Genomic DNA, 21,568 nt, shown 5'->3' with positions numbered 1-21,568 from the left:
TTCTTGCCGTTGCCAAATTGACATTTCACAATTTCGGCCAGTGAAAGAAACACGGGGGAGTTGCTTGTTAGGCTGATTCATTGCCACTCGGTGGTCAAGTGTATAAAAAACAACAAACAGCCAGCAAAAAGCGACAACAGATTGTCAAAAATAGAGGAAATGGTTCAAATATAGATTTTATATGACTTGAACTTTTGCTGAAATTGTTTCTTAGTTTTCAACATGTGGTTATTTTTATGGGAATAATATTTGTCATAATTTGATAACTTTGCTATATATTTTATATATTCTAAGAAAATGTATTTTTTAGTGGCATTATCATTTTACTGCTAAATATGAAATCTCTTTCATGACCGGAAAATGAAAGATTTTTATTTTAACGGCTGCCTAATTAATCTATGTACATATTTCCATATTTGTATTAAAAAGTTTGAATTCCCAGAAAATGAAGTGGTCTTTCTTATAAATCATATGTGTTTTCAAAGACTGTTGCACGAACTTTTGCCACTTACAGTATCGCTTCATCAAGCTCTTCTTGTAGGCCGCCGAACGTTCCGCCTTGCGCTCCGGCTTGAGACGCATCCTGGCCCGCTCGCACTGCGCGGAGTCGTCGGACTCGGTGCCGGAGTAAGTGCGTCCCCTTCTTCGGCTGGCCGCCGAGGCAGCAGCGGCTGCTGCAGCGGCCGAAGCGGCGGCACTGCTTGCCCCGCCGAGGGACAAGTCCAGCGGGGAGTCGTAGCCATCCTGGTACTGCTCCAGCAGCTCCTCGTCCTCGCCGTCCGCCTCCACATCCGCGTCCGCATCGTCGACGTCCTCCAGCGTCTCCTCGTCCTCGATGTCGCTCATCGGTTGCTGCTGCAGCTGCTGTTGTTGTTGGTGTTGGTGTTGTTGTTGGTGTTGGTGTTGGTGTTGCAGCGTGGGTGCGGCGGTAATCACGGAGCTGCGCTGCAGCTGCTGCTTTCGCTCCCAAAGGATCTTGGAGACGTCGTCCAAAGTGCTGCGCGTCTTGTCCGGGGAAACGGGAGACTGGTGGTGGTGCTGCTGCTGCCGCAGGTGATTGTAGAGCACTTTGAACTCGCGACAGTCCGAGGCAACGGACTCCGACTCCTCTTCGTCGTCTTTAGCGGGCGGCGACTTCGGGGATTCCTCCTCCACTGGTGACTCGGGGACTTTGGTGGGCGCAACTGGACTTGGACTTTGCCGCGCCAACACTGACTCGGTATCGACTATGGCACCTGGTTCCTCCCCCCTTGACCTGCTCCTCCTTCTCCTCCTCCGCCTCCCCCGGTTTCTTCTCCGCCTGCTTTTCTTGGTCCTTTAGCGCCGCATCCTGCTGCTGCTTCGCCTCCTCCTGCAACTCGGCTCCTGCTGGCGGTGAGGCTTCTGCGGGCGCGGCGGCTGCCGGCGGTGGCGATGTGGGCGTCAGGGGCGAGGCCACCGGCGTGGGCGTGGCCGACGACAGCGAGGAGCTCGACGAGGAGGACGACAAGGAGAGCGAGGATGAGGAACTCGAACTCGAACTCGAACTGGAACTCGAACTGGAGCTGGACACATTGACGAGGGATGCCGCCGCCTGGCTGGCGAAGTTGTGAGCCGTGGCGGCCACCAAATGTTGCACCATAATCATTTTGCACGACGCGGCGTATGCGTGATGTCTGCGTTATTGGGTTCGGCGATATTGCGATATTGCGTATACGCAGCGTTTCACACTTCTGACATGGTTCTTATGCCAGCTTGTTGGGGCTCTGAATTTTTTGCTTTCGTTTTGGGGATAAATTGCACTAAGTTTTTGCACTCGGTTCGTTGTTTGTTTCTACTTTTGTTACTTCTTTACGCTTGAGGTATTCGTTAGATTTTCCAAAATTTATAACATTTTGAACTTTTTTGCACTAATTGTGGACGTTTTTAGACTAACTTAAACACATTTCGCTATTTTAGCTATTACATTAGGTTTGTTGGCTTGGCCAAACATTTGCTTGTTGCTCGACTCTGTTTTTCTTTTACTGGCTTTCTGCCTTCTGTTTGTGTTTTGGCTGCTGAGTTTTCTTCTGTTTTGGGCCGCTAATTCGTCGCTCGCCGCGGCACGTCATTTATCTCTTACGGTATCAGCAAAACTAAAATCTAAAGTCAGCACAAAAACCGCTGCGAGTGTTTGTTAGGCGCAAACAACAAACGTCGACGCCGGCAGCGACGTCGACTGCGACGACTGCGGCAAGCAAAAGCGCGCGCGCGCCCCACTCACCGATGCCCCAACACCACTGCACTCGGCACTGCACCCCCCCCGCAGCTCACGCACACACACAGACAGGCACACGCACCGCGGGAGCAGCGAAACACACACTTGCACAGGTGCAAAAAGAGAGCCAAGACGAGAAAGAGAGAGAAAAGTGGCAATTCGGCGGACTGAATGGGGCTCGCTCGCTCGACTCGCTTACGCCGACTGAACGACTGAATCGAAAACTCTGCTGCTGCTGCTGCTGCCGCCGCTGCTTCTCTGCCGATGGTATTGCGAAAAACGTTGCGAGCGAAAAATGGCAAACAAACGTAATCGTGCGAGAGAGAGAAAAAGAGCGAACGCGAATGTTTGGGGCTCTCTCTGCTGCGGCTTCCTCCTATCCACGCTCCCCTCCCCCGCTGCAACTGAGTGTGTGTGTGCATGTTTGGAGGGATTTGTGTGCCACATGCGCATTTGCATGCAATTCTCGAGGGGATTGGGGATTGGGGAAACGGGGAGGCCAGGGAAGGGGGGCAGTCACGGTAGCAAGTCCCTCAAGAATGTTGTCAAGTTAGGATTACTTTTAACTGCACAGGAAAAATAAATGCAATCCAACTTGCAGAACTTCGAAAATCGATCTCAAGCTCAGCTTTTTTTATTAAAGCGTTTTAGTTCGAATTGTTCCTATACTCAGATAAATTAAAGTGAAGTTAAAATTAATCCAAAAACATTTTAAGCTCTGTGATTACGACCTTAATAGACCTAAAAGTTAAAGTTTACGAACCCTCTACGTATATCTAGATATTTCTGTAACACTCCAGTTATAAGCCGAAACAGTTTTTAAGTTATCGTTCTATCTTATTGTTAGGTATGAAATTTGCAAATTGAGAAACAAATAAAGATAAACGTATTCCTTACCTTAATATATTTATTACTTTAAATATTTGTATTATTAAAAAAGTAAAAAAAATAGTTCCTGTAACGGGTAGTAGTAGTTATGGTTATGAATAAAATGGATTTCTGGTGAAGGAACCGTCCCTAAATTATTACGAATATTACGCAGACTATTTTAAGAATTGCGATGCTTTTAATTTTAATTACACGAATTACAGCATTTCCACGATGCCCCAACAAAGGCCTGATTATTTCCCATTTAAAGATCATTACACATCGAGAGCGATTGCGAATAAAAGTAACACAACAACCACAATCACAGCCAGCGACCCAGACCCAGTGCTCTCCACTCTCCCGGCTCTTCTGCTTCCTTTATTCCGCCCCTTTTCTTCCGCCCTTGCCTTCCGGATTCTCCCCAATTCTCTGGAGAAGGCTATCGGTGGCTCGCCAAATGGGTCAGGCCACGTCAAAAGGGCTAAGTGATCATCTGGTCTATGTTTTCTCGAAAGAGGGGAATGACAAGAAGGATGGGGATGACGAGGAGAATGAAGGACAAGGGGGAAACGAAAGAGGGGGATAGGAAAGGGGAAGAGAGAGAGAACCGACGTCGCTGCTGCAATCGACACGATTATGACTCAATGCAAGTGTATGTTAGTGCTTTTCGCTGTGTCTGTGAGAGAGCCAACGGCCCTCTCTCTCTTTTTGCTGTCTGTCAGTGGAGCAAATTTTCACTTTCCGTTTGCTTAGTGTTGTTGGCGGCCTTTCCATTTACTTTGCCGATTGCGATTGCAAGTGTGCGAACGGGCAGGCAGCACTCTCTCCTCTCGCTCTCTCTCTCTCTTTCGGTTGGCATATAATGTATGTTGCAAATAAAGGAAGCAGAGCAAGTAGACGACGACCAAGAAGAAGAACACGGAGGAGCGGCAGAAGGAAGAGTTTTGTTTTTAGAAACGGCGCGGGCGTAGACGCCGGGGGGCGGGTCAGGGGGGCGGAAAAGGAGGCAGAAGGAGAAGCTAAATGAGGCGACGTCGACACAGACATACTTTTGCAATAGCTCTTTGTCTGTGTGCGCCCGTCTAAGTGCAAGTGTGTGAGTGTGTGTGTGTTTGAAATGAGTCCAATGTACCGACAACTAAGGGTGCACTCAAAGAAACAACGAAATGTTTTAAAATTGTATGTTATTGAAAAGGACTCTCTTGGTTGCACATTAGTTAAGTAATTTCTTAATTTTTCTGTCCCCATAAAAGCAAATTATTACTAAAACTTCTGAGTTATATTAACCAAATCTATTCCGAGTGGACAAATAAAACCAATATATTATAAAATACCATTGTATTTTTGTTTTATAAAAAAACATCAACACAAGAAACTGGTGGAAATACTTCAAATAGTAAAAGGATTAAAGGAATAATGCTCAATTTCTTTCCATGTAAGATTTAGAACGAAGGCAAGGGTTTGGGGCTAGTCGAATGGGCCTGGGGGAAACGTTTGGGTTTGACTGCCGCCGACGGCTCCTTTTGCCAGAAGAAGCAGAAAATGAGAGGGGACTGAGACAGACAGACAGCCAGTCGTAAAAGAATTTGTTGAAGAGGAAGCGCATTAGGTGGCTCTGCTCCGCCTGCTGCCTGCTGCCTGCTGGAAGCTTCCACTTCTGCTCCTCCTTTGCGCACAGCTCCTTGACTCCTTCGGAATCGGAATGGTCGGGCTTGGGGATTGGGGATTGGGGCTTGGTTTGGGTGTCGCCTGTGTAGTCGATTCATGTTTCAGCAGAAGTCATTGAACAGCTAACGACAAATGCTGCACACTGGTCGATTCGCATGGAAAACTAATCAACACGTTGGAGATAATCAATGCTTGCATCAGGCAAAGTGATCGCATTCAGGGTATTAATCTAGGGGCTTCCAGTTACAATAGATTTCCGTTTCGAGATTTCTTGGAATAACCTCCGGGAAGATTTAATTAAAACCGGATTTATAGGAATGAGGCATATGTATTTATGGGAATTAAAACGCCGTTAATTCTTATAAAATATACATACATATTATGCATTAAGTGACTGAATTTCTAGTAACCATTTAAATAAAATAATCAAATAAAAATAAATAAAACTCCTTTTAAACAAAATAAAGAATACCTTTATATGGTACAGGTTTTTGATCAAGCCAAATGCTTTAATCTTATCTGCACAGTGAAAGAGAACAAAAAATAAAATGAATTAATATATTAACTACGATGATTATTTGTAATCTTTTTATTGATCCCTAAACTTTCTAGGACGGGAGAAAATGATCCTGGCGCCACTGTGCTAAGCCGGAGGACGACTAAGGCGCCACCTACTGCCAGACAGGCGGACGATGGGCAAGGAAGATGTCGGAAACGTGGAAGCAGGGCAACAGTTTGGGGTTTCGGTTCGGGTATTGCTTTCAGCACGGCCCCACCAACACACAGACGGGGCAAAGCAAACTGTATATTGTATATTATTGAGCGCAGCGTCATCCAGAAATTTCGGCAGCCGCAGTCGAAGCAGCAGCGGAGGAAAGCAGCGCAGCTGCGTCGGCGAGACGAACGAAGTTTTCGGTGTAAACAGCAGTGAATGACCTCATATCATCTAATACACGCGCCGAGCACTCAAACCCAGCGACTAACTGACAAACCGACTTGACTGACTAACCTGCAGACTGGAGCTGAAAGCTGAAACAGAAACAGAATCACAATCGCAATCTCCGTTGCCTCCCCTTCCTCTTCCCTTTCTCCCTTCTCCCCCCTCTCCTCCTCCTGCTCCCCACCATTCCCATCAACAGATTACGATGGCAACGACAAGGCGACAAAACCTGCTGCTCTTCCTCTCCTTCGCACCAAAGAAGTTAAGGTACACAAGGCGAAATGTCATCCGCAAGTGTTATAATAAATTGTGCATCTTTTTTTTATAGAATGCTGCCTTTCTTGACGTGGCTATACAATATGTTTTAAATGGAGAGTCCTTAACCAACTGTTCATTAAAAAGAACTTCAATGAGATATTAGGATATTTATGTTTTCAAAAAGTATTCGGTCTGAAACAGACAAGACAACCATATCAGTTTGAAATAAATTAATTTTCCTATTGTTAGAGACTTTTGGTTGCAGCAAGAATCTTGTTTGTGATCCCTTAAACAATATGAATTGATATATGTACATATGTAAATTAATACAAGGTTTTAATTCTATTTCCAAAGGTCTGCCAATGTTGACTTTAGTTAAATAAATTTTCCAAGTTTCAAAGCATGCAATTTTTTTTCTTGGTAATATTTTGCAGTGGAAAAATAGAAGCAGAGCAGACTTTGTAATTGTTACGGCTTCGACAGGGGAAGTCGGGGACGTTTCTTTGTTCAGCGCTCGTAATCTTGCCGAAAAATTGTCCGTATAGTTTCTTTGTCTTCCCCGTAAAATGGGATGTGAGTGCGGGGGGAAAGGACACTCGTGGCTTAAACGAGCGACGCTTATAATGTCGTCGAATTGATGATTGCGACTTTGATGCTTGACGAGATTAGGAAGATGCTGCAGCCTGATGGAAACCCGATATCAACTGCAAATTCGTGACCTGTTGGCGAATGGAACTTTAACGCTCAATTTGCTGGGAAACTTGATGCATTTTACATTGCCAAAGTGGTTTTTCTGATGAATTGGAAAGGAATCGGTAGGTGGGTGTTTCTATCTGATGAGTCATGGTGGTTAAGTTATTATTTACGGGTATGTATAAAAGGGACAAGTTTGATAGTCCAAAGGAGATTTAAATGGAAATCTAAAATGTTGGTTCCGTTGAGAGCTTTCCACAAATCTTCAGGAAGTTTCTGCAGCCGTCGAGAGAAAGAGTGAAAACACATGTTTCGATGGCATTCACCTCGTGGAGCAGAAAATTAAAGCAACAACCAAAACACATCTCAATTCAGCGGTTTTTCATAGTCGCTCGGTCGAAGCCTTGAACAAATTTCAATTGTTTCCCCATTTTCAGCCACCAAATTGGCGAAAATGAAGCCAAAACGGGTGCAGCATGCTCTTGACCATCAGCCGCGGCAAAAAGAAGTAAAGCCGAGACCGCAAAAGAGCCAAGAAAAAAAGAACCACCACTGTTCACTGCTTCATCTTAAGTGGCAGGGGCAACGCGGCGTATGAGTAATTCGCTTGTTTACTCCGCATGTAAAGCGGCAATTACAGGTGTCAACATTTTCGGGCCGCCGACAGCTTTAGACCAAAACCTTGACCCCGAGTTCTTAAAATGTTATTGAAGTGACGCTTAAGTAAAAAAAAGATCAGAGTGCAGTGCAGACTTCACATCATGATTAAGAATTATGATGATGACAAGTTTTTGGCGCTGATGGTGGCAAGTTTTTCTTGCAGCCAATGTCAATGATAAGAAAACCACTGTTTTTCGCTTGCTGTCTGTCACTGCCAATGACGAGCGAAGAGATTGTTGTTATTTTTGTTGAGGGGAAGTGGGGATGGGGCATCTTAAATCCCATCCTAGACAATGACATCCAAGCTGGAGTCAACTTTTATGCGTTTTAATTAAACGAAATCGAAAGCGCCAGACGGACGAGACCAAAAGGAAATTGCTGATTGTGCTGCATGCAACATTATTCCGCTGTTGGCCATTGCAGTAAATGCTTTACTGCTCATTTGACCAGCAAACCCAGCTACACTTGCACTTGACAACGAAAATGGCACAACAACATCGAGAAAACTCCGAGTGGTAGCTGGAAAAACTCGTCGTCGTTGTCGTCAGCCGCAAAACAATGGCATTCATCCTACATTTTGGCCCGAAACAAGTTGCTCATACGCCCCATTGGCATTGTTTTGCTTTTCCTTTCTTTGAGACAACCCTCCCCCACCCCCAAAATCCCCACTTCCCCGCGATTCAACTTCAGCTTCAGCTGCTGCACTTGCACTTTCTTTTTGCATTATGGTCTGGGGAAAAACTTTCGATTTTCTCGCTTATAAAAAAAAAGAAAAACACAAAAATATTTCGCTTGCTAAGAAAAAGAAAATGAAAGCGAAAATGCGAAATGGAAACGCGCTGGAAAAAAAGCAGGGCAATCGATGGGGCAACGGAGGGAAGCTGAAGCCGAAGCTGAAGCTGAAGACCTGAAATGTGTTAGTTGGCGACTTCCAATTGCAGACTGTCTTGGCCTGGGACCTGCCGTCAATTGCGCTAAATGGCAACACCAACAACTACAACAGCAACAACAAGGTGCCACATCTATGCTCAGCTCAGTTAGCCATTTGATTTGATGTGGCAAGCATTATGGTCTCCAGCTGAGTGCAACATGCAGGTCCATGTAGACAGGCCCTCGGGGCAGCGTCATGAAAACTAATGCAACAGCCGAAGCTCGGACATAATGGAAATGCGGATGGATGCAAGTGTATATTGATAGGGTTCTTTAGGAAGCAAATTAAAGAATCAATTCATTAAAAATTGGAGAACACTTCATTGCCAAAAAATTATCAATTTTTGTTATTTATAAATATATTGGCAGGATATATGAGTGCTTTCACAACGCATTTCTCTTATGAATTGCAACAAACTCATCTTATATTGCCTTTTTTGTGGACATGTATGAAATTGTATTAGAATTTCCAATAAATTAGCCTCTTCAAAAATATTTACAGTTAATTTTATTGCTTAACGTATTTAAAATGTAATATTTTAAGATGTTCAATTTGATTTCATAAGTCAATTTAAAATAAACCAATCAATACTGAAATCGACCCAGATTAACCATAACTCGAATTGCGACTTTTGGAACATTAAGTTGAAATTCTTTTCATTAAGTAGTCAGTCATTATTATATGTTTTTAAATATATTTTAATTCACCTTTATTAAAGAACTCCAACAAATATAAAAAATTTTTGGTAAATGAAAAAGTTTACATGAAATAAAAATCATTGATAAAATGCAGATTTATTTGAAACTATTCCAATTCGAAATATTATAAATAGGTATCAATTTATAAATAAATTGATCTGTTTTTAAAATACTTTGGTTCGGGCCGTCAAAGCCTTAACTGATTGACTGCATCGAACTTGGCCCACTGAATGTCGCCGTTTAGCCCGTCAATTAGCGGCAGCCACAGCGGACGGAGGAAAAACGCCAACCGCAGATGTGAAAGAAAGGAAAAGCCATGATTTGGCCAACCAACTTGGCCAGGTTGGATGACCAAGCGGCCAAGCGGGCAAGCGACCGCCACTGCAACTGGCCGCATTTGTATGCAGCGCCATTCGGCCGTTTGGCCATTTGGCCATTCATAATGAAAGTGAATTTCGCACAGTTTTCCCCGCTGACTCTTACATGTGAAGCCAAGCATCGATCTGCTGGCCAATTTCTAATGCTGCTGCTGCTGCTGCTGCTGTACATTGCACGGCATGGCTCGGCGTTGTGGTATCTTTTGGCCAAGACCAAACCGAGTTAAAACCAAAACCAAGAGCAAAACCAGTTAGTAGTAGTAACTTGTGATGGCCGGGTAAAAGTGTCTTAGTAGGCCGCTTTTGGCATCGTCATCGCTCGGATCCGATGGGATCGGCTCGGAACGGATCGGATCGAGCTGGGATCGCGGATCGCGGATCGGGGGTCGGGTAACACTGACTGACTAACTGAGTAACTGACTTCTTGGCCATGCAATGAGCGTATGCAGAAAATCGCAGGAAAAGCGAAAAGAAAACGCAGGCCACATGTGGAATGGCCAACAGTTTCACATTCGCTGATTTTCATTTCATTTCTTTTCTTTTACTTTTATTTACATTTATTTTTTTTCTACTTTTTTATTTTATTTATTTTTTTTGGCACAATCATTTGCCTGCTACGTCCACGTCCGTGGCGGAAAGTATTTATTTTAATTAACGAATCGCGTTGGAGTGGCGAGTGTTGGCTTGCATTTGCCGTTTGCTGCTCGATTTTCATTTGATTTCCGAAAGCCATCAATTTGAAATTTTACTTTCGCCGCTCGACACTTGATCTGAAATATATCAATTCGGTTTGATTGACCACAAGAAAAGGTTTCCCTAATTCATTTGGATATGAACTTATTGGATTAGCGCAATTAAAAAATAAAATAGGTGTCGAGGATTGAATTCTAAGTCGGAAAAATAACATATATCAATTTAATTCTATTTTACACGAGAAAAGGTTTTGAAAAGGCATTTTTAAGGAATTCATAAAATATATATCATGAAAATTTATAAAAGTATTTTCCTAAAATTAAATCGGAACATTTTTGAATGTATTAAATATAAAAAGTTCTTCTTTGAAACATGCATATTATATACCTTTCTAAAGCAAAGTAGTGCTGTTTATAAATGTTTAGCTCATTTGAAATAAAATAACCTAAAGCTAATAAACTAATCGCATTGCAGATACAGTTTTTTATAAAAATCTTGTTCCCTTGACCCCATATCACCCCTTCTTATTGAGTTTATATCCTCCCCAGGGCAAACCCCATAGATCGTCGGCTTCTAATGAATATTGAAATTCAATGGAAACATTTCTCGAAGTCTCCCGTCTCCGTCGCTCCGGATTCGCCGTCTCGCTCAGTGTCAGTCGCCAAACAGACAAAAGTTGATTAAACTGCACAATAACAAACGGCAACAACAACTACAACGGCCGTTTTCAAGTTCAAGCTATTGTGAGTCCGCAAGATACAAACGTAAATTCAAAAGAGCATTTCGACTGGAAAATTCCCAAAAAAAAAAAAAAAAAAAAACAGCCTAAGAAAAACAACATACTTATGATCGAAAGCAGCCAACCAAGTTTGATTTGCAGCGGGAAAAAAGCGAACAAGTGCAACATGAATTGCAGGCGAAATTCTCACACATTATTAGGCGTTGATTGCCGTCGAAAAAAATGAAATAAACAGAAAAAACCGATGAAAGAAACAAGCTTGCTTATAAAAAACTATTAACTAAAAGTGCAAACTCAAAGCTTCTTCTGCTTTTTATTTTCATCTTGTTACTGTTTTTGTTGCTTTTTTCTGTGTTTGTTTTCGTGCGTTTTCATTTTCATTTGGCTTTTCGGTTTTTGTTGTTTGTTTACGTGTTTTATTGAAAACGATTTTCAATGCCATTATAATGCAGTTCGTCTAGGTGTATGTGTGTGTGTGTTGGTGTTGGTGTATTGGTGTGTGTCCGTGTGTTGTAAATGCAAGCAAAGCAAACGTCCGTCTAACTGTACGGCCGTCAACCGCAGCCATTGGGGCAGCGGCGTTAGAGGCAAGGCGGTACGCTACCGATGGGGAAGTGGGAGGAGGAGGGGGTGGGGCAGGGGGAGGGGAAGCAGTGGCGTACATGACTACGGCAACGGTGACTGCGACTGCGGCAGCGCTGCCAACGGCGACTGCGAAGGCGACGCCGACTGCAGCTGCTCATCCGCCAGACGATTTGCTAGTTAGCTAGTTACTGCCACTAAAACTGAATTGAGGGTCGCAGGGAAATGTATCTTATCACTCGTATTTACCGTCTCATAATAACTATACATTCTGTATACTTTTTCTATCCTCTATTTCCTACGAGGGTAAGCCTATAATTTGAAACAATACCACTTTATGGCTTTAAGTGTAGTAATAAAAAACTTCTTAAACAATATTCGATTTCACTTTCAATTTCCAATTAAATTATATTTTTTTATGATACAGAATACCACATCATAAATGATGTTAAAATTTAAAAAATAAATAAAAGTACTATACAATCACAGATGTGATAGCTTACAACAAATTAGGACAACAAAACTTGAGTTGAGGTAGGTTATAACCAATCTAATGAAATAGTACGAATTAGGGTTGTTAGAAGTAAATTAAATTTACAAAATATGGTAAAAGGTAAGTTCTCCTTGTGGTTTACAAAAAAAAGATAACGAACACTTTATAAAATGTTGTAGGTGATATTTGAAAAGCATTTATCTTGGATTTCTTGTTGAGGTAGGCTAACAAAAATTTATTGAAATTGTATTTCAGCCAGCAAAAAAAACTGGCAACTTCATCAAATAAATCAACAGCTCATTTGTTTACCTCTTTTTTTTGCTAATTGAAACATTTTGGATTGACGTAGGAAATTTCTGGATGTGGCACTACTTTGTTGGCCACACCCAACACAAACGATAAGCGGGTCTTATTAATATGTTGCCAAAGGAAAGTTTTCACCGACATGGATGGCCGGCAAATTGATCGTGCAATAATTACTGCATAGCAGCCAGTTGCCAGTTGCCAGTTGCAAGTTGCTCTTGCCGCTGTTGCAGATGAAGTTGTTTGTGGCTGCCGTTGTTGCCGTTGCTGCTGCAAATGGAAAGCAACGAGAGGGAAAGTGTTGCCGCTGCCAGTTGGCAGTTTTCATTTTCCATGGCATGCTGCTAATAATACCAATCATAATGGCGCATAATAGACACACTGACATTGAAACGAGGCGCAGTGGGAGGGGCGCACTGAGGGAGGGAAACAAGGGGGAAGGGGAAGGGGGAGGAGGAGGTGGGGAAGTGGGGAGCGGCAGACAGTGTCTGCTGCCAACACGGTAGCCCGAGTGAGATCGATTGGCATCGTCGATCATAGCCAGCAGCAAATAGAAACAGTAGCAGCAGCAGCAGCAAAAGCAACAACTATATCAACAAATGGCAACAAAAGCAGCGCAGCAGCAGCAGCAGCGTCAAATTTTGCAATTGCTATTGCGAACTGCACAACGGCAACGGCAACGGCAACGTCGACGACTGCAACGACATTCAACTGATAGAAGTCAAAGTTCTGAGAGAAGGCGACAGATAACACGTCACTTGACTCGAATGGGGACATGGACAACATGCGTGCCTCCCCTCGGCCCGTTTGCCCCCTTCCGTTCGGTTCCGTTCGCCAGCAGCAACAGATACAACTACAACTACAACAGCAACAGCAACAGCAATTGCAACTACAGCAGCAACATCGACATCGCAAAACGACGACGAGTCCGGCACTCGCCGCTGCCACTCGAGAATCGCAATGAATTGTCGTTAGCTTCGCCATTACCCCACGGGCAGTTCACTGGGTTCTCCTGGCCCCCAACCCCCCAACCCCCTCCCCTTTTCCCCTCCGCCTTCTCCTGCCATCACCCCCTGCCATGGTCATTCGCTCAGATCTCTGGCACACACAGAAAAATAATCCAGCAATTTAGTTTCTTTTCCAGACTGGAAAATGTTTTCACCTAAGAACATTATTCATGAGTCCCTAACATAAACGTGTTTAATATTATAAAATACTTTTGAGGTTTAAACACAACATTTAATTGGGCTTTAAGCAACTTTTTAAATCATATTTGAATACAATCTGTTTAAATGATATAAAGATAGCGGATTAAAAAAGTAATCTTTCGACCTATTATATAAATGTAATTTATTAGATTCCTTTTCGAAAATCCTCTTGACTTTTTAAGTCATATATCAAAATGCAAAGATGTAAATTTATTTAACCAAAAACTTTTATGTTTAAACTTGCAAGCCAACGATCAAAAACAGGTAGGTAGACAAAAATTAGAAGATAATTATACAAAGGCTACTTAAAAAGAAAAGGAGTTCATCAAAGTAAATAAAAATTTGTTGCAAATTTATAAATTGTTTAAAGACAATTGAATTAAGCAAATTATACTCAAATTCCCAGTGCAATTTTTGTTTGTAATTTCGCATTTTATTTGATAGAATGTTGCGCGTATCGAACTCTGCCACCGCAATGTTGCAACGGGCTGAAATCGCGGCGATGGGATGGCAAAGGGGGCGGGGCAGCCGGGGGCGGGGGCGTGACTTGGTTAGGCGGCGTTTATGGCCGTTTGTCTGACGGTAGCGCAAAACAGCGGCAAAAAAAAACATTTTTTCAATTTTAATTGTTTGTTGTTGCTGTTCTGGGTTGTGTTTCGATGTTGTTTTTTTTTTTGGTTAGCTTTGTTTTTGCTCGGTTTTGTTTTATTTGATATTCCCATTGCGTTGCAATTGCAGTTAAAGCCAATTGCAGTTGTTTCTACCTCGTTCGTTGTTTTTTCTTGGCGTGTATTTGAAAGCCAATGTCTCTGCTAGTAGGTGATTGGTAGGATAAGGGGTGCCATAACCACGATGTTTTATCAAGAATTATGGCGACTCAATAAATTATCTTTGTACGGAAACGCCAAGGACCTTTTGCCATTTTAAAAGGTGGAGGAAAGAAAGTCTAATTTTTATCAAATTGATATTGATTTATTATACTAGACTATTAATTATTGTGTTCATTTAAACTTTGGAAACTGTTATGCCTATGAATATAGTATTCAGCTCTGAATTTTTTGAAATGGCTTTAAAATGGTTTTTTTAAACTATAAAACACATTAAAGGATACCGGAAATCCATGGTCATGAAAATCTTTCTCCTGAAAGCTAGATTGCAAATTTTTAAAGCATACTTTAAGGATCTTAATCAGTTGATCCTTTTGTAAGTAAAATCAACCAAGTAAGATCATTCCTGGTTTATTTATTTTCCCTTTTTGGTTATAAAACTCAATAATGAATTGATTCCTTAAAAGGGTTAAACCGATGGAAATCTTTCAAGTGATCACCAGAGCTCAGAGCACCCTGTACAGTGCGAACTAACGCACAATTACCCACAGACAGAAAATGCATGCCAAGAGACTCGAACGCCAGAGTATAGACAAATACGTATATATATATATATATATATAGTAAGCACATTGAATGCATTTTATTTGCTTAGGCATATTTTTAATTTGCGAGGAAGGAGAACAAATAATGAGTGCTACACAAAATGGCACACTGAGCGAAAGAGACGGAAATACTTTAGCCAGCGAGCGAGTGAATTGCGAGCTGCAAACTGAAAACTGAAAACTGAAAACTGCGAACTGCGAACGAGCGCGAATTCGCGAGTACGAGCAATAATAATAGCAACAAAATTTTCCTTTTCTAGGTCTAGGCCAGATGCACAATTACATTCTAAAATATGCACACAGCTGAGCACATATATAAGTATTTATATGTATATATTTGTATATATATTTGTATGATTGTTTGCCGGGGAGCAATGAGCAATGCAATGTTGCTGACGTTTTCCAGCTCCGGCTTTAAGTAGCAGCAACAACAGGTAACCGAATGACAGTACTTGGGATTTAGGGCCACCACTTGACTTCCCCATTATATCGGTATATACATACATACAATCATATATACGTATGGGGGATCTACAAAGCGATATCCGCGATTATTCACCGATTTCAACTGGTCTCGTTTTGCTCGGTTCCTGCAACCTATAAATATTAATATATAGGGGCATATCGTACGTATGGCCCGATTATAGATGCACACGATGTAGTCAGACATCCGCCTAATATTTTCTGCATTCGCGATGGTCGTTGGCATTGCTTTTGCTTTTGTTTTTGCTTTTGTAGTTGGTGTTGATTTTGTTGCTTTTTGTTGCTCTTGTTGATTTTCTCGATTTGGTTCTTGTGCCCCTCTTACGCATGCAATTTTCGCTTTCGTTTTTCGCGTATCTGTTTATTCGTTTTGAAGGACAAGCCCCATGTGTCGATGTGTCTCGTTGTCTGGGTGTCTGGGTGTCGATCTGAATACCGAGCTGCAACAACCACAAAAACAATCTATTTACGCATAGACAATGTTGCTGCATAACGAGCACGCAGTGGGCAACATTCCTCAATGGTTTACCACCTTTAATCATAAAAACTGTTTTCACTAGGAAACTACCCACTCGTTTTTACTTTCCAAGCTCATGACCAAGTTTAATCCATGAAATATTTATATACATATTTCCTTGATAAGTGTTTTTTTTTTGCGAAATCCTTTTCAACTTAGTTTCCTTTCATTTTGTCAGATTTTATGTTTCATCGCCATGGCAACTTTTCCATTGCAAGGATAATTCCCCTTTCTTTTTTTTAGCAAAAACACATCTTCATTTGTTCCTGCTTGAAAATGCATTCAATTCGCCATCAAACAGCCAATTAGTTTCTGGCATTTATGACACACATACGAAGCGAGACGGTTTTCCGCTTGTTTTCCCCCATTTCCCGACACTCGCTAATTCCCATTCACACTGGCGAAAAGGAGAGTGGAAAGACGTGCATATCCGCTGCCACAAACATACACATTTATACCATATAGTATAGTGCTTCGATTCGAGATGTGTGTCGGCACGATCAGAAGGCTAGACGCACCAGATGACGGATCGTGTCCAAAAGGTGGAGGCGTGCGACTGACAGGAGGAAATAATTAGGGGCAACACGTTGATCAATTGGAAAAGGGGGGAGGTGGGAGTGGGGGTGCTGTTTATGTGGCAGAAGATCTCAAAATTGCATTCCTCAAATACCAAAAGCACGACCAGACATCTGCCAATACAGGGCCCATTAAAATTTAAGTATAATAGCCTTTTGCGATTTTAATGTCCGAATTAAATGCGTATTTTAAAATGAGTTCTAAAATGACTTAGATATATATTCCATTAATCTGTTTTAAATCTTAACTTGTGTTAATTAAATTTTGCCCGATTAATATGGAATAACTTGTTAAGAATGTCACTTTTATTTATGAAGGTGTTTATACCTATCAAGGAGCTTCCGAAAACTCTTTCTAAGGTTATTAAAATCTTTGGAATACATCGAATGTAATAAAAAGTAATACTCTTTTCAAACAAATCAACAAGTCGAATAAAGTTGTCTACCAAACAAAACCCATCAATTATAAAATGTGAATTTAAAAAACCTATATATTTATTCGTATGTATATATTTATATGCACCAGAAATGGAATTAGGTTTAATGGTACAATTCCTATATGTGCACAAAAGGTTTGTTGACTTTGTTAGAACAGATTGCTGGTATCACCGGTAATTAAACGAATGTGTTTGAGTTCAGCAGAGAGCAGTAAGTCCCCCAATCGGTCATCTAATTCTACTAAGGTTAAAAGAGATTCGCATTTATGGTGTCTACATTTTACTCGTATTCACAGATTAAGATTTCACGGCACATAGGAAGTAAGGATAACCTGATAAGCTGACGTTATCTGTACGGGGGATAAACCCCCAATCGATTCTAGAATTTTTTGCTGTGCTACAAACATTCTGTTTGCCAAAGACGGAAAATGGGATATGCAAACAAGAAGCGACAACTCGGATGCCCGACGTTCGTATATATGCACATATAAATGTGTATTATAGCGCCGCAGTAGATTCTTTCCTTCCACATTTCGATTGGGTGGGATGGGATGGCATGAAGTGGGGTGGGGCGGGGATTTTGGGTGGTGGGGGGATCGACGAACATTGCAAAAGGGGAGCAGAGCAGAGCAGAGCAAAACGGAGCAGAGCAGAGAGCTTTCGCACACTGCGAAACGCTTATATGGCACTGCTCCCCATCTGTGTGTGCGTGTGTGTGCGCCGTGTGTGCGTTTGTTTGTTTGTGTGTATGTACGGCGGGTGCAGCGAACTAATTCAAGGCTGCATACCACACACGCTACGGCAAAAATAAAGCTATCACTGTGGTTGTCGCTCTCTTTTCTGTTTCATGCCCTCTCTCTATCTCGTTGTCTATCTCTCTCCGCCCGCTCTCTCGCACTCTCTTGCTCGCGAATTGCATTTGTGGTTGTGTGCAAGACAAGTTCAGCGCTAAACATTCAAAGTCGCTGCGTTGAACGTTGGGGGAGGGTGGGGGTTTCAGGGGGTGGTGCGGTTCGGAGAGGGGTGGTGGCAGAGGGGGGCAGATCGCACCGCAGACTGCGACTGAGAATTTTGTAAGGTTGTATCATCATCAGTTGCTGTTTTGTTGTTGTTGTTGCTTTTACTGCTGTTGTTGTTGTTGCTGCTGCTCTTGCCTTTTGTTTTCATTTCTGCCTTTTAACGAGATGCGACGGGCGGCACACGCTCTAATGCAATCAAAGGCCCAGCGAAAACTGGAACTGATGCCGCGTTTAGTTCAGGGACGGTTTCAAAAGGGCCAAAAAAACAAATGGACGGGAATGGAATAACAACGTGCATCATTAAAAGCATATGTATATTTTATAAAATTAAAAAATTGTCTAATAATCTCGTTAATTTTGGGCTATAACCTTGCCACACTTTCACTGAGCTAAATTAATTGTTTGCCTTCGTTTTCCGAAAGAAAATTAAATTATTAACTCCTTTCCAAATATCAGTTATCTAAGATTCCTTGGACAACTTGAGGCTTAACTTTTTGTATAAGAAATAAATAAAAAGGGTTAATGGGGTAGTTTAAGCAAAAAGAATGATAAATTCGTTTTTAAACTTTAAGCTGCAACCAAATTGTTATTACTTCTCGTCCATTGACCTTAACTTGTTTATATTTATGGATCTTATTTAGAAAACAACCGAATTAAACTAGATATATGATACATGTGACCAAAATTAAATTTGATAAAATGTTGTTGACTTAATTTTATGAAAAGTGAAAAAAGAACAATTTAATCTCAGAATATTTCTGCCACCGCCACATAAAAAGAGAGAGAATGGAAAAATATATATGTATGTATCTCGATTCCCCGTCTTTATCCTATTGCACTATTGTTTCTCTCGCTCTGCTCGTCGCTTTTCCGATGCGGTTGCTCTTGTTGTTGTTGTTATTGTTGTTGTTATTGTTATTGTTGCTGATGAGGTGAAGGTGAAAATTTGTGCAAAAACAGCTTGCCGGCCCCCCATTTCCATGGGTCCCAGAAACACAAAGGCAGACAATAGGGATGCCACAACTGGTTGCATGTTGCCGCTGTGTTAATGGGTTACAGTGCAATTAGGACAGCGAAGGGGAGCCAACACGATGGTTGTCGTTGTGTGTGTCTGTGTACTATATATTGAATCTGATTAATATGTAATGAGCGCGCTGATGTATGCAAAAGCGGGGGAACAAAGTCCTGTGAACAAGAATTGAACAATGGCAACCAGAAAGGGGAGTTGGTTTTGAATATTCAACCGACTGACGAAAATGGATCTATTTATTTTGGGAAATTTAAATAACTTTTATGTGACTAAAATTACACAAGATATTATAGGTATTATTTATTATGATATACTAAAATTTTACCTATACAATTATTTAAATTTGTCAAAAAAATTTTATGAATAGGGGAAGTTATAATTCTTTGTTAAAAAAAAGCAATTAAAATTTGTGTGTCAGCAAAGTTCAGGTTCCCTAAATTTTCCAGCCTCAGGCGAAGCGGAATTATCTCAAAGTATCTCGGCCCGTCCCAAAAACTAATTAAGCGTTTCCATCAGTGAACTTAAAAAAGTGCCACTGGACCATTAATCAATCTGCAACTTGACAAAATGGCGCTCGGAATGACTTCATTGGCAGCACAAAAGAACACGGAGCCATAATGCCGCTTACATAACGAGGCTAAGGCGAGGCTCCTGCCAAAAAACGAGAACACGGCAGCAGCAATGGCATTAGCAGCAAAAGCAAAAGCAACAACTGCAACAACAACAGCAGCTAAACGATATCCGTTAAAACTTGAACTCGGCGGTCAACCTGCAATGCGTAGCAGCAGCAGCAGCAGCAACAACAACAACAACAACAGAGCGAATTTAGATAAGTCGCAAAACAAATAAATAGAAAAAATAAAACAAAAAATGAGAAAACACAACAGCCAGAGCAACAAGAAAGGAAGTTAACTTAAGAAAAACCGAAGCTTTTATACTCTTAAGCCAAAATAAGGAAAGGTTATCAGTTCTCTAAGTTTCTAATGCTTTCTGAAACTATTTTTAGATGTTATTTAATATAGGTATGTATTAAGGAAAAAACACAAAGAATACATATGCACGGTTTTAGTAATTATTGTATTAAAAACGAAATGAACCCATAAATTAGAACATCATCAAACCAAAACGTTTTTAGCTAAATTCTTTTTACACGCATTCAAAGAATCAAAAATTTAAACACCTAAAGATATAGTTTTAACATTTTTTTTTAATATTTTCAATATCATTGAATAGTTATTTGAACAAGTTTTAAATTTCATTTTAGTAAAGAATAATTGAGGAAATTGAGAAAAGAATACATTAATAATCAGTCCTAAAACACCTAAATTAATTCTGTATCGTCGCAGTTCTACTCCCCATCGTTGCAAGCTTGCAATCGAAATTAGAATACCCTGCGGAATAAAGGTATGATAATGGGAAAACACAATAGCAACAACAACAACAACAACAGTAACAACAAATGCCAAAGCAATCAACAAAATTGCAAAGTGCATTTTGCAGTGGCAACGTTTGGCACTCAGATTTTGGGGCGCACAAGGGGGTGGTTTCGGGGATTTTTAGCTGGCAGGGGGGATGAGGAGGGGGAAGGGGTGAAGGGGGTAGAGGGGGTATGCAGTGGCAAGTGGCAAGTGGGGAGGGTTGTCGCTGGTGACAGTGACGTGCTCGGCCCGGTTCGGTTCGGTTCAGTTCGTTTGCTGGCTGGCAATGGACAAATGAACGCCCCTGACATCGTTAGTTGTTTTTGTTGTAATTGTTGTTGCTGTTGTTGTTCGTGTTGTATTGCTAGTGCAATTGTTAGTTGTTGTTGCCGTTGTAATTGTTGTTAGACGCTTTGCTGGCCGGGGCACGCAGAAATCCTGATTTGGTTATAACAACGCACATTTAAAAAGCAAACGACAAACAACGAAAAAAAAAGGAAAAACAAAATACGAAAAACGAAAAACGGCAGCAGCAGCACAGCATGATTTGAAATTCAAATTGGCAATCCAAATCTAAAGCCGAAAGGCAGCCAAGAAATGCGTGCACCGAGCTTTAGCCATGAGCAGTGGCTTAAATGAAAAATCAGACTCGCACTCGTAGAATAGAAAATGTCAGTCGGAGTAATCAAATAAATAATCCGGCTAAGTGCTGCCAGGGATGGCGACTCCATGCCACTTCAACCGAAAGTGAAACCGAACACGAAAACGAAAACGAATCCGAATCAACAATTTCAGTTGCAAGTGCAACTGCAACTTCAACAGAAAGTGAAACGTGTGATTTCTTTGGGCTGGGAAATTGCACAGCGAGTGAAATGTAAACTCAAGTCGAACGTAAGAAACGACTTCATACCCAAATTTAATCAGTAACTACAGCAAAAAAAAAAATTAAGCAAATGTAATAAAAATATTTATATATGCGGATATATTTCTTTCATATATTTCATATCTTTCAAATACAGTTAAATTAATTAAATCATTTCAGGGAAAAAAACCATTTAAGGTGAAAAAACAATTCTTCAATTCAATTGAAAGAAAACACAGAGATTGAAACTTATGAAAGGTACTATATAACTATAAAACAAAATAAAATTTAACTGTATTAAAAATACAACAGAAAATAATTTTTAATTAATTCTAATCAATTTTTATGTTGAGAAGATGAAGATTTTGAAATTATTATGCTTTAGGTAAACATAATCTTTTCAACTTATAATTGAAACCCGTTTGGCAGTGATAATCGCTCAATTTATC

At 41.1% G+C, this 21,568-nt stretch overlaps 1 protein-coding gene across 2 annotated transcripts in view; it reads right to left on the bottom strand.

The window, feature by feature from the left end:
* Positions 1 to 21,568, bottom strand: part of LOC108099892 (ecdysone-induced protein 74EF) — a 42,710-nt gene that overhangs the window by 15,145 nt on the left and 5,997 nt on the right. The window contains exons 1-2 of one of the 2 annotated variants that reach the window (XM_043209540.1): positions 1,305 to 2,411; positions 513 to 1,270 (exon numbers count right to left, since the gene is read on the bottom strand). The exons of the other annotated variant lie outside the window; for it this stretch is intronic. Of the exons in view, the coding sequence (XP_043065475.1) occupies positions 513 to 1,270; positions 1,305 to 1,627 (1,081 nt within the window). The 5' untranslated portion in view covers positions 1,628 to 2,411. Of the gene's footprint in view, positions 1 to 512; positions 1,271 to 1,304; positions 2,412 to 21,568 lie in introns of those variants that run through there. 2 annotated transcript variants of the gene reach the window in all.

This window comes from Drosophila ficusphila, unplaced genomic scaffold (genome assembly GCF_018152265.1).
Source record: "Drosophila ficusphila isolate 14025-0441.05 unplaced genomic scaffold, ASM1815226v1 contig_106, whole genome shotgun sequence".
Classification (NCBI taxonomy): Eukaryota; Metazoa; Arthropoda; class Insecta; order Diptera; family Drosophilidae; genus Drosophila; species Drosophila ficusphila.
This window is presented reverse-complemented; position numbering and strand designations above follow the sequence as displayed.